General features: G+C 47.3%; 1 protein-coding gene across 1 annotated transcript; it reads right to left on the reverse strand.

The window, feature by feature from the left end:
• Positions 1-1,093: 1,093 nt before the first annotated feature.
• On the reverse strand, positions 1,094-13,185 carry CWC25 (CWC25 spliceosome associated protein homolog). The gene is made up of 10 exons (XM_070393700.1): positions 13,010-13,185; positions 10,921-11,093; positions 8,208-8,444; positions 7,504-7,573; positions 6,678-6,805; positions 5,964-6,027; positions 5,156-5,367; positions 4,397-4,495; positions 2,768-2,929; positions 1,094-2,272 (listed from the first exon to the last, which is right to left on the reverse strand). The coding sequence occupies exons 1-10, from the start codon at positions 13,025-13,027 to the stop codon at positions 2,158-2,160; spliced, it is 1,278 nt and encodes a 425-aa protein (XP_070249801.1). The 5' UTR covers positions 13,028-13,185; the 3' UTR covers positions 1,094-2,157.
• Between the last annotated feature and the right edge of the window lie 670 nt (positions 13,186-13,855).

A 13,855-nucleotide genomic window follows, 5' to 3' on the forward strand; every position in this document is an offset into this window, starting at 1 on the left:
TCCCCGCCCCGCCCCCAGGGAGCCGGCCAGCCCGCTCGGCACCCCGCCCCCGGGCGGTGGGACCGTCCGGCCGTCCCTCGAGCTCCCGGCCGGGGTGGTACCGCCCGTCCCCCCGAGGCTGCGGCCGCCCCGCCCGCCCCTCCTCCCCGGGCCTGACGGGAACCCGGCCGAAGCCCCGCACCGGAGCGAGGAGGGGAGAAGGGCTGGGGGGAGGGGTCCCCGTTCGGGCCCCCAAAGCCAGGGTTTGGCTATTTCCTGCAACCTGACGTGCCAAGATGGCGGCGCAGGGAGGGGAGGAGGGGCGGGAGGCGAGGAGGTGGGACGTACCATCCCCACCCCGGGGGGGAGGAGGAGCAGCGGAGGGAAAAGGAAGTCCTGCAGGGAAAGCCGAGGAACGCCCCCTCGCCCCACCCCAGCGTGGGTCTTTCCACTCCCCCGGGCCGAGGCAGCGTCCCACCCACAGGACACGCCCCTCCGCCCCAGGGCCAATGAGAAGAGCCGGCCGGGAGCCCAGGGTTTTATGAATGGGCTCCCCACTCACCCACCTGCTGCCCGGGCCTCCTCCCGCCAAAGGGTCAAGTTAAGAGACTGCTGGCACCTTAAGACACCTGTCCTACAACAGTCATAATCATCTTATTCTCCGGCTCACTTCATGAAATGTTACATAATTCCTCTCGGACCAAGGATCTCCAGGTATTTGACCTAAATGATGGGTCATAGTGCTCTGAATGGAAATATGCAAATTTGCTTCTCAGCACGTGGTAGCTCTTTAAGGAGTTACAAAATAAATGTAGCCTTTATTACCAAGTAATATAAGATACATTATTAACCCTATCATAGGGGAAGAGAATGAAGTGATTAAATAAGTAACAAGTTTGTTACTTTCTCTCTGGAGAAGGACTAGGTTTTAAATATTACAGTGCCTTGTGTTATAAGTGCTCAAAAATATAAATCCAAATTTGTTTTAAGCAGAATTAGGAATTAGTAGAAAAGGAATAGCTCAGCTAATGTGTGGGTCAAGAGTGCCTCTGAAAGAGTTCATGGTTCAAATGGCTTGTGGTGAAAGAATAGAGAAGGGAAAGAAGACAGGAGATTGGAACCATAACTTTTTGGGTTTTTTAATAACTGACTAAAAAATAGTAGCAAACAACTTCAGGAAATCTAGAATTATTGTAATAGGATTACTACATGATAAAAGGAAGCCATAAAATATAAACAGCTTCCATTTTTTTTTTTATTTTTTAAGAGCCAGGGAGCATACTGCCAATTTGGTCCTGACTCATAAAATCATTTGACTTCATCATTGCACTTCTCACATCAAAGACTCTAAGCACCCAGCCCCTCCTAAACTAGCTGGATTTGCAAAGGGGGAAAAAAGCTGACCTGCTTACTGTATTACTCAATAACAAGATACAATGCGGTTCCGTTACATAGTAAAGTCACTTACCAAACAAGATATTCTCACAAAGCTAACATTTTTTAAAAAGCATGTAAAAATTACCATTTGTATGTGCTATATATATATATATACATATATATACATACATACATACACACACACACACACACACACACACACACACTATACTTTTACAGTTTGAAAGATAGTCCAATGGTTCCAACAGTTCACTTAGGGATTTTAAAAATATTTTCCCCTTCCAGATTCTTTGTCATTCCCTTGGCTCTGCCCTAACCTGGTCTCACCCTGTCACCTATCTACTAAATCAAGTAAATGTTCATTTATCCTAGTAAGCTCAATCTATCTCAGTGCCTGGAGAGTGAGGTTCCTAAAAGGACTGGTATATGCCGAGGTGGTAGAATAGGTGTGTTCACACAAGTGGGAGGAAAGAGGCATAATACGAATCACAACCACAGGAAGCAGCCCTCCAGAGTGGCAGGAGTGCTCACACCTACATGGTCCAGTGCCCACCATTCAAAACAGTCCAAACCCACTCTGCACCCAGCAAAAGTTGCTGAGGGTCCCCTAAAGCAAGTTCGCAAAGGACGTAGCTGTTTCAGGAGTCAACGGAGGAGAGTCACTTTGAACAGTGGTGGTCTGACGTCTGTGGAAGAAGTCACTTGAACTCTTATAAAGAGAATTTTTAAGGGTCAGCAGCTTCCCTGAACATTCAGGAAAACCAGCAAAAGGGGATGGTTTCATCTTTTCATAAAGTTCTTCTCCAGGGCTACCGAGGTTCTCTGTAAAGAGTAGATATTCCGCTTCACCCGGTCCTCCAGGGAGGAGGTGGACGCACTCTCTAGCTTCATGCGGCTGGGGAGAGAAGACAGACGAATGTAAGTGACAAACGTGTCAACTGGTCATCTAGCAAAATTAGAAGAAACAGGTTGCTAGCCACAAAACAGCTGTAAAAACACACCCTCTTCTAAGCCCACATATATTACTTTTGCCTCCATCTGGAACTCAGTTATTTAAACCAGATTCAAAGGGAAAATTTATCTGTTTTGGAAAATAGTCAAAGCCTCATTGGAAAAAGACTTCCTCAGCCATGAATTCTTATTTAAAAGGCAGGCCAAGGAGATTCAGTGAAAATACCAATTCACTTCTCCTCCCCTCAAATTAAAAACATCCTGCTCTCTGGCCAGCTCTGGCCAGAAGCTAGGAGTGGTAACAAAGATGGTCTGGAGACTGAGCTCCATGTTCTCTCTACACAGACACACTGGGAATACAAGGAATGAACCAGCTGCCCAACTGCCTTCTTGGGATCATCGCTACGAAAGCCATTGGGCAGGAAGCAGATGCACTCACTGGATAAACTTCCCGTCCCGAGAGTCCAGCTTCTCCAGCCTCTGCTCCCTCTCCTCATCCTTCGCGTGCTTCTTAAGGATGTTCAGCCTCTCTTCCTCCCGCCACTTGGCATTTTCCATCATTTCTTGCCGTTTTCGCTCAAGTTCCTCTGATGAGAGCTTTCTGTTGAACACAAAAATCATCCCAACATGTCTACTTCTCTACTAACAAAAAAACCGGAACCACCTCGGGGAGAAGAGAAATCAGGTAGGACCTCAGGTTCTACACCTCCTGCTCTTTCCACAGACATGCCTAACCTACTGTCAAACTCAGGATGAGTTTCTTTCCTTCCAAATACCTTGCTTGGTCAGGCAGGAAGTTGCCAGTCAAAAATAAATCTTTTAGCCCTAGATGGTTTTGCTCAGTGGATAAAACATCGGCCTGCAGACTGAAGGGTCCCGGGTTCCATTCCAGTCAAGGGCACATGCCAGAGTTGTGGGCTTGATCCCCAATAGGGGGAGCGCGGGAGGCAGCCGATCAATGATTCTCTCTCATCATTGATGTTTCTACCTCCCTTCTCTCTGTCCCTTCCTCTCTGAAATCAATAAAAATATTTTTAAAAAGAAATAAACTTTTAAAAAAAGTTTGTGCCCTGGAAACTTAGAGAATCAGGCAATTAATAGTTAAAAGGGACCTAATATCCACCTCTCTTCTAACAACATAGTGAATACAAGAAGTTGTGGACTCTCAGTGGTTCTCAACGTTGGCTGCACATCAGAATCACCAGGAAGCTTTAAAAAAAATACTGATGTCTGGTCCTAGCCAGTTTGGCTCATGGATAAAGCGTCGGCCCATAGATTAAAGGATCCCCGGTTCGATTCCGCTCAAGGACACATACCATACCTTCAATTGCAGGCTCGATCCCTGGCCCTGGTCAGGGCGTGTGCAGGAGGCAACCAATCGATGTGTCTCTCCCACACTGATTTTTTTTCTCTCTGTGTCTCTCCCCCTCCACTCCATTCTCTCTAAAAGTCAATGAAAAAATATCCTCTAGTGAGGATTAACAACAACAACAAAATACTAATGTCTGAGCTCACCTCCAGAGATTATGATGGGGTGTAGCTAGGTAATGGGAATTTTTTTTTAAGCTTCCCAAGTGATTTTAATGTGCAGCCAATTTATAGGGGCAGTAAAAGGAAGTTCATAAAAGTTGCTCATTCATCTAAACTTCTACTAAGAGCAACTGCAACCCCTAGGGACAGCCTTTCATGGGCACAGCCTCAGATCCCAGGGCTGCACGCCTATATTCTGTCTGGCCCACTCCACACCCAACTCAAACACAGAGTCCTGTCTGCCCTCAGGAGAGTCCCCTGCTTCCCTTTCAGCTGATGCCTCAAGTAAGGGACACACTCTCAAGAAAAGCTTTTCTATGGAAATCTTTCAGAGAATTTACAGATGTTGAGAGACAATTAATTTGTCCTTTCAATGTGCCTCCCACTGTGAGGGGCAGACGTTTCAAAGCTGACAAGAAGAATAAAAAAAGCTGGTTGGGCAAAAAGGTGATAGAGATGGTCCGCTTTGCCCAGGTTTGAACCGCTCCTAGACGCAGGCCTGCAGGGCTGAAGTTTATCTGCTGGGCTCTTGACTCACCTGGTATATCCAGGTGCATGCCGCCTTTGGTAGACCTCTTTTTTAGGTGATGGGCTCCTAGTTCGGCCTCTCTCTCTCCTGTTTACCTTAGAGTTGTGCCTGTAACAGACACAGAGGGCAGAGAGGAGAAAAGTTTTTTCAACACAAGGGCTTTTATCATGTTCCTCAAACGATGGAAGAAAAGCTAACTGTGTTAGAATTATAATCCAAATTGAAGAGAACAGAGGGCAGAAGTGGAAGGAAAACAAAGGCATAAAGGTACATAAGATTTGATATTAAACTTGCTCTAGAGATTCCAAATAGATAAATATGTAGTTCTAGCCTGGCCAGCATGGCTCAGTGGTTGAGCATCGACCTATGAACCAAGAGGTTCACAATTCAATTCCCGGTCAGGGCACATGCCCGGGTTGTGGGCATGTCCCCAGTGGGGGCATGCAGGAGGCAACCAATCAATGATTCTCTCTCATCATTGATGGTTCTCTCTCTCTCTCTCTCTCCCTCTCTTTTCCTCTCTGAAATCAATAAGAAATATATATATTTTTTTAAAAAGTGGATTGCAACCACTTTAAAACATTAAAAAAAATATGTCATTCTAGAGGCCTGAGCTTTACATTGAGGTGAGGGGCAAATGATGTAAAGGGAGTAACAAAGCAAAGACATTTAGAAAAATTAATAAACAGATATCACCAAAAGCCAATCACCTGTTGTGACCAGCCCCCGGCACGCACCGGTTATTTCACAGTGAATTCCAAGACTCACGTTTTGCTTGGCCGTGGGGACCGTGACCTTCTGTCCGGGGATCGAGACCTCCTGTCCCGGGACCCTCCTTCTCTGGTGCTCTTCTTGCTGGCATGTCTGGGAGGTGAGGGGGAGGAGCTCCTGGACCTCGAGTGATTCTTCCACCCATGCACTCCTTTTGGCTCAGCCATCAAAGGGCCCTGCAGACGCTGGCTATGGTCAGAGTCCCTGATCTGTATCATCAAAGAAAGGAAGAAAGGCTATTCCTAGGAAAATCCAGCACTCAGGAGAAAATGCAGTGAGACAAGAAAATGGATGAGCACTGAGGTTCTGTAAGGAGACAACTGGGTAAACCAATCCCTTCACAGTGAAACTTAGGAAAGTTATCTTCAGAATTATTTAAAAGAGTGTACCCACCCAACCACCTAAACTGGCTTGGTTCTTCACCGCAGCCTGAGGAGCAGCAAGAGGCAGAGCATGGAGCACAGGGCCTAAAGTTAAACTTACTGAGGGGAAAGAAGGAATCCAGAGCGGTGTGCATTTGCTGAACATTACCAACCTGTACACTTAAAATATATGCATTTCATGTAAATTATTTGCAGAGGGATGGACAGAATGCCTAAACACTCCCCTGTGGTTTAGCCTCTCTGCCCAGAGGGCCCTCAGCTCAGGGCTAAGGCATGGGCCTGTTTCCCAGCAGCCCCAGTCTTGGCTGCTCAAACTCGCTCCTTCCCACGTTTGATTGGCTGCTAAAATGCTCTATATCTAAAAGGCTGTCAAGTTGGCACATTCAACAGTCCCACTCCCTTTGCAAAGCCCACGTCCTTACCTGTAAACCATACCCAGGAACTTTGGATAAAACAGAGGAAGAATTTACCATCTTCTTTTGAGACCTAAAAGATTAAAACACACACTCATTGAAAAAAAAATGCAAAAAGGTCCAGTTTACATCTCTTGTGCTGAAATGTGCTTCCTGCTTCAATGGTGACCTTTCCCACCTCCCAGCTATGACCTGGGAGTGTGTCTCTCTATTTGGACTGTCTGCTGGAAGATGCATCAACACAGTCATGTTTTTCCTGTAGAAAAAAAACAAAAACAAAAACGTGGGCCCAGCTTTTCAGCCCTGATGCCTGAACACATTCTCCTCTCACCTCGTGCTGCTATTCCAGGGACTAAGAGTGAGTCAGCAGTGACAATGCTGACTGCTCCCACAGAGAAGATATACAGAATGGGCCGAGATGGGTCCATTAAAGCATTAAAAAAAAAGCCTACATAAAACTCGCTTCAGTCTCAGAGAAATCACCAGCTGAGATGAAAGTCATACCCAGGCTGTCTGACCGAAGACCCACAGGGCTATGGGGTCACGCCAAGATCTCCAAGGAACTCCAGTGCTAGATGGCCAGCTCTGTGGGCACAGGGCCGTGTATGAGTTCACCGCTGAAACCTCGGGCCCTGGCAGTTCCCGGCATGGAGTAGGCGTTCGGTGTCTGTGGAATGAATGAGTGAATGAATCCATGAGGGAGGCCCGCCTCCACATGCTCACCTCCCCGAGCTGCGCTCGTCCTCGCTGCTGCCACGATCGCTACTCGAGCTTCTGTGCTTATGTTTCTTGTGCTTCTTTTTCTTCTCCTTCTTTTTCTTCTTCTCCTTTTTTTCCAGACTCATTTGCAACTAGAAAATGCCCAGAACATAATCACACAAGATGACTGAGACCCCTGTCAATCCTTCTGAGTGGACTGGGTTATGCACAGACTACCTAACTCCAAGCCTCTGGATCCACAGGGGGCCAGGACATTATCAGGGCAGCCCTGTCAACAGCGGGAGGGGCTTACCCCTGGTTGTACACAAATGCCCCAGACTAGTGAACAGAATCTCTGGTGGGTGGGCTAGGAATCTGTGTTTTTAACCAGTCCCTGGAACCACTGCCTAGCACATCCATCTGTCAAAAGAATTCCAACTTCACTGAAAGCATGTGGGAACGGGAAGATCAATCTTCACATTTTCCTTGCCAACTGATCCAAGAAATAATCACATAATATGTCATGTGAATGCTGCATGGACCCTAGAAAGTCTGCCACCTGCTCTCCTGAACACACTGGATGATCATGCTTTCCACAGCCATAACCCATACCCCTCTTTTTCTGGAACCATGCCATCACATGGTACTTTCCCAACCAAAAGACATAAAACAGAAAATCAAGCTTAAGCTTGATAAATTGAGATTGCATAAAATCACCAGGAAAGGTCTCTAAAAGACAAAAATTTTTAAAGCCAGTTTTCTTTCTCGTAAGGTAAGAGTAAATGGAGTGAAGTTCTCATGTTAAAGTAGCTAAAAGATACTCCTGGTGCTCATTTGATACACTACTTACCAATTCTTTGATTTTCTTCATTTTCACAGGATTATTCAATACCTCTCTTTTTTTCTCTTCTTCCTTCTTCCTAAAGAGAGAAAATTATAAAAATCATAACAACTTATTTTAGGAAGGAGATTAAGTCACTCATTCCACTCTCCACAATTCTATGTAGCAATCTTTTTTCGAAAGGCATGTAGGCAGGTCCTAGGTTGAAATCTACATGAAGGTTTTGAAAGCCAGAAACCTTCCCCAAATCTGCATAAGGGACTGAATATTGTGAGGAAAGTCCACGCTGGTTCCCTGTGGTGCAAGAGAGCTGGTGTGTTTCTTGTTAGGCTTCACCCTCAAGGCTTCCCAATAGTCCGGTAAACGGGGTCAGCCTGTGTGTCAATTGATGGCCGCAGATCTCCAAATTCCCAAGAAGCTGCCCTCTTCCTCACCTTGCTTCTACCTCGCATTTTTTATTAAGGGACAACAGTAAATGAATAAATCTGGTCTGGTTTAGTCTGGTCTGGTCCACTTGCTAATCTCTTCCCATATGGCCTATACCAGGCACCCATAATGGAGCCTCCTTCCCAACATCAAGCCGCCCAAATGGAGACAAATTCTTTTACATGATATATAAAAGCTAAGAGGAAACCAGCTGTGAAGTGAGAAGCTAAATAACACTTCTACTAAGCATCTCTGTAACAAAACCCCTCCCAGCTCCTCCTCAGTACCTGATGATGAAGAGTGGGTCCTCCCGGATCTTGCTGGCCATGTCAAGGAGGGAATTGGCACCCGAAGGGGCAAAGATAGAGCCTGGGAGGAGTCCTGTCTCAGAAGAACAGCCTGCCTCCTTCTCCTCCATCTTCTCAAAAACGTATTTGTCAATGGGGCGCCCCAGCAAGTACTCATCACGGTTCACCATCCCACCAGGACCCTGGTACATCCAGTCCAATTTTTCTTCTTTCTTCCTAGATCAAGAAAAAAATAGAAAAGAAAATGTAGACACCTACACACAAAACCTGAACACAAAGGATAGATAACCATAGCTGGTCAGAGCAGGACTCATTCTCCAGGCACCTAAGATGGGCTAAACACAGTACTCCCCATGGCACACAGGGAGAAATGGTGCCTGCCAGCATGAAGCTTACCACTTAGCGAAGATCACTTTCACCACCTAAAGCAATTTATGAGGAAAAACTGTGTTCCTCAACCTGGGGCACAGATCTTTTGCCCAGGGCTTCTACAAAGCTTTTATATTATCCTTTCATTTCTAGAATAATCTGAAGCAATAAGCATGTTCTGATAATCTCGTTACCAAGACCAATTTCAGTGACCACATATGCAGTTGTGTTCACTGTGTGTTTTGGTGCTCATTGTCATATTGGCACAAGCAGTGACACTACATTTATGGAGACGGTGAAAAAAGACCAGAGATAACCTGATCACAAAATTATGCTTTCACGCCAAAAGAGGGGGGCAATTATGTCACAGTATCATGCCAAACAAATATTTCCCTATAGTTCTGAGAGAAAAAAGTGGTGAGAAAACTGAACCCTCATACAACAGACAACAAAGGCACGCTGAATTCATAAAAGCTTATGTTGAAGCAGCTAATACCCCATTCACACTGCAAACAGCAATGTTTTCTCATCAAAACAGCATTATCTATAACATTAAATTAACTGTTTTTTAAATATGATTTTTTTTTGTTTTTGTTAAAATTATATAACAACCATGAGCATAAAGAACGTCTTCTTGGTTACATCCTTGGACATTTTAAAAAATATTTTTACTGATTTCTGAGAGAGAGAAAGGGAGAGGGAGAGAGAGAAACATCAATCCAAGAGTGAAGCATTGATAGGTTGCCTCCTGCATGCTCCCTACTGGGGATCGAGCCCACAACCTAGGCATGTGCCCTGACCAGAATCAAACCAGTAACCTTTTGGTGCATGGACAACGCTCAGCCAACTGAACCACACTGGCCAGGGCCTTTGGACATTTAATTTTTTATTTTAAATATGTTTTTATTGATTTCAGAGGAGAGAGAGAGAGAAACATCAATGATGAGAGAGAATCATTGATTGGCTGTCTCCTGCACGCCCCACACTGGGATCGAGCCTGGAACCTGGGCATATGCCCTTGACTGGAATCGAACCCAGGACTCTTCAGTCCACAGACCAATGCTCTATCCACTGAGCTAAGCCAGCTAGGGCCGGGCATTTTTTTTTTAATATACTTTTTTAATATACTAGAACCGAACTATGGACCTCCTAGTTCATAGGTCAACGCTCAACCACTGAGCCACTCCAGACGGGCTAATAAGAATAATTAATGCCCAACCAGTTTCATAATTCCATTTCCATTAACTGAAACTAAGTCTCACATGCACACAACCTTGAATGTCACAAATCCTCCTGTCATGAAATTATTAAGGAAAAACCCTGTGTATCCAATGGGGGGACACATGCTACACACTACCCAGGAGACGTGCCCACGAGGACATAAACAAGAAAAATGATAGATGGCCCTAGCCGGTTTGGCTCAGTGGATAGAGCGCCAGCCTGCGGACGGAAGGGTCCTGAGTTCGATTCCGGTCAGGGGCACATGCCCTGGTTGCAGGCTCGATCTCCAGTAGGGAGCGTGCAGGAGGCAGCCAATCAATGAATGATTCTCTCTAATCATTGATGTTTCTCTTTCTCTCCCTCTCCCTTCCTCTCTGAAATCAATAAAAATATATTTTAAAAAAAGAAAGAAAAACGATAGATTACTCAATTTTAGTCTCCTGTAGCTTTTATTCAATTCTGATTTAGAAATGCCTGCATATTTCATGATTTTAATTTTTCTCAGAACACATTTACTCCCACCTCCTTTCACAAGATGGGTAATTATTACCTGCTACTCCTATCCTCTATTACACAAGAGGAAACAAGTAGGGTAACATCGAGTGGGACTGTCCACAGTCACACAGCTTTCACTGACAGACACACTATCCACCTCCTTCCATGCGACCTCACTGACCCCCCTAAAACGAGCCTGCAATACGTAAACAAACAAAAGCAGGAACGAGGCCTTGACACACACCAGAGGCAGGTAGTAGCAATCACCCTCAGCTGTGGTTATTTGCCAATCACCTACCATGAGCTTGGCCTACACCAAGCCCTCTACATGTTATCTCTGTCCATCCTCCACAAACCTTAGAAACTGGGAACGCTCACTCTCCTGGGTCTAGTGAGGTAACCAAGGCTCCCAAACTTGCCCCAATTACATGGTGAGGCTCGTCCATGCAAAGCCAGCCTCAGAACCCAGGTCAGTCTGACTCCAAAACCCCTGCTTTTAACCAGCTACTGTGCAACAGCTGGATGCTGCACCTGTGGGCTGGTCCTGTCGTTCCCCACACACCAGGACACCTGCAGCCCCCCATGCCCACCCTCAGCCCCGGCTCACTTGACAGCGCCAACATCCTCCGCGTAGCGCTGCATCTCCTCCCTGGCCCTCTCCTCCCGCAACTCCCGCTGAAGCTCCTCGATCTTCTTCCGCTCAGCCTCATGCTTCTGCTCAGCCTTCCACACTTTCTCCACATTGCGGAGTGTCTGCGGGTGCCAGCTCTTCTTCAGGTTCTGTGGTAATTGAAAGGAGGGAGAAACAATTCAGGGAGTGTATGGGTGGTAAATATAACTGGCCCTGCCTCACCCACCCCTCTGTACCCTAATCACACCAAGGCAGGCGTATGTAAGGTCAAGACTGTCTTTAACAATGACAAGGTTGGCACCCACAACCTCTCACACACCAGGGGGTTTTTGGTCAAGTGCATAAAGCTTCAGGATACAAAAGGCCCTTCCTGAATTCCCTTCTAATACTTTTAGCCTGAAATGCATATAAGTCTGACTTCCATTCGCTATGTCTGAAGTGAGGGTTGGTGATGACAATACAGGAGGAATGGGGCAAGGAGATGGAAGGGTATAGACTCTGCAAAGCAACATTCATTGTTATGAACACAGCCTTCTTTTTTCCTTCATTCAGCTCACTTAACCTGCCTCACACTTGCACGGTTTACAACCCCACCTAGTACCTCTTCCAACCTTCCTTCACAGGACTCTCCCCTTGGTTCTCAGCTCCCCCCACCCCTCACCCTTCTCCTCTCCATCCTCCCCAAGAGCCACTGCTCTGGCCCAGCTTTCCCAATCAGGGAGAGTTTCCTGGAAAAAATGACATCTCAGAACAATTATAAATTAACCTGGCAATGTAGAAAGAGGGGAGGCAGGGGTAGGATTTCCAAACAGAATAGCACACACAGGTGAAGGCACAGTGGTGAGAAAGACTATAGCACAAACAGTTCACGTGGCTGGAGATGGAGTGCAAGCTGATGGGGAGGCAATGTCTAGAGACATTTTTGGTTGCACAACTGGGGGAGAAGAGTGGTACTAGTGGCTAGAAGCCAGGGATGCTGGTAAACATACTACAATGCACAGGAACACACACACACAACGAAGAACTATCCAGCCTTGAATGTCAATAGCACTGAGGCTGGGAAACCCTAGATTAGAGCTTTCCTGTTCCACATACAATTAGGTGGTGAGAGCCTGGGGCGGTGGGGGCTGAAGGGAGTTAATGGGGTGAAAAAAGGAGGACATATGTAATAGTTTCAACAATTTTTTTTAAATTTGCATTTTCCATTAAAAGAAAAAAAGAGCTTTCCTGTCTCTAAATGCAGTTTTCCGAAGAACACACCAAATTCAAGGAACCTTGATGGAGTACTGGAACTCAGTAATATCTGACAAACTCTAACAACTACTGGACAGGTGACTTAATTGATGTGCTGATTCGATTAGCTAAACTTCCAAGACGTTAGCATTTTCCTGGTGTTGCACCATGCTCTTGTGGGTCACTGCCCAATTTAGGGCCTCAGCCCTCCACAAATGAACTATTCTGGTTAAGAGCAATGGCCACTTAACGTATATTAAGTGCTATAAATTCAGGAGAAAACTCTGACACTATAGATAAGAATGCAGCACTGGGGGGAAACGGAAAAGGTGGACATGAACATCCTTTCAGGCTTAAAATGGACCCCAGGACATGGCTCAAGGGAAAGAATGGGCATAAACCACGCCCACTACAGCCCAGGACGTCGCTCTGAACTCCTAGCTGAGAAAGACAGATGTGTCCCCAGACAAGATATACAAAATAATGCCTGCGGGACCCGTCCTCGAGACCTGCCTCCTTTCCTACCCATGATTTCAACCCTGGCCCCCGGGCCTTCCCCTGGAGTTTCCAGCCGAGGGCCCCCCTAACACACACACAAACAACACCTGCCACCACTGGGGACACACCTGGCCCACCTCCCCAGGTCTCCGCTCAGTCCTTCCGTGGCCTTAGCGATCCGTCCCCTCTCCAGGGCTACGGCATCCCCACCCCCCCAACTTCACCCCCGCGAAAGCGAGGCTGCGTTGCCACGGTTACCCACGCCCACCAATTCCGTTCCCAGCCCAACCCTGTCTCCAGCCCCAGTACTCCGGCCGAGGCCTCCCTCACTTACCAGGTCTCCGCCCCCCATGATGGTGGAGACGTGTCCTCACTCCGTGGACCTGGAAGACTCAGGGAGGAGCGAGAGGAAACGTAGAGAAACAGCTCAGGTGCGACCGCCCCCGGTCTGCTCTCGGGGGCCACCGGCAGCCGCTTTCACAGCCGGATCTACATTCTACTTCCGGGAGGGCGTACCAATACCGCGACGGCGTCGCGGGGTGATGACGTTGTTACTCTGTGACGCTACGTAGCAGGAGCGTCACGTGTGGTGTTGCAGTTCGAGGCCCTCAGGTCGCGGCATCCGCGGCCTCGTTTTGGGCACTCGGGTTGGCACCACGTCTGCCATCGCGATGGGTGTGTTCAGACGCCGCCGCTGTAGTCAGTTACGTGGCTAGTAGGCCTCGCCCAGCAGTTCGGTTGTCATGGCAGCGCGCCGCGGCGTCCCTCTCGGGGCTTCCATCGTTGTCTCGCGGGGAGGCCCCATCGTGGACCCCCCAGCGTGGACCAGCTCCGGTCGCCTCGCCCGGCACCTCCCCCACACACCCCGGTTTTCCAAACGGCTTTTCAAACCCGCACTCTCGGGGCGGGCGGGGGGGGGGGGGGGACGGGGAGGGTGAATAGTCAGTCGGGGGAAAAGAAAACAAAAAAAAATTGAGGATTTTTTTTTTTTAAAAAAAAAACGCATTCTCCTCAAACCTCGACACAGCGCCGACTGCCTTAAATCAGATCTACTTTATGGAGGTTAAGCAGAAACAAACCGAAATTCCATCAGCCACCCTGCACCAAACCTTCGGAATGTGCCAGCTTCCCCATTTCCTTTCCCTTCGTTTGCTGTGGCCACCCTGCTCGCTCCATTCGT

The sequence above is a fragment of the Myotis yumanensis genome, unplaced genomic scaffold (genome assembly GCF_028538775.1).
Source record: "Myotis yumanensis isolate MYYU_CA2020_CCGP unplaced genomic scaffold, mMyoYum1.0.hap1 SCAF_16, whole genome shotgun sequence".
NCBI classification, from domain to species: Eukaryota; Metazoa; Chordata; class Mammalia; order Chiroptera; family Vespertilionidae; genus Myotis; species Myotis yumanensis.

What these genes read in the sequence shown, in the direction of transcription:
- CWC25 (XM_070393700.1), bottom strand. An exon ending in GAGGATGTTGGCGCTGTCAA is followed by an intron (nt 8,445 to 10,920) that starts GTGAGCCGGGGC and finishes TTCTTGATCTAG; the next exon opens with GAAGAAAGAAGAAAAATTGG. An exon ending in TGAAGAAAATCAAAGAATTG is followed by an intron (nt 6,806 to 7,503) that starts GTAAGTAGTGTA and finishes GGCATTTTCTAG; the next exon opens with TTGCAAATGAGTCTGGAAAA.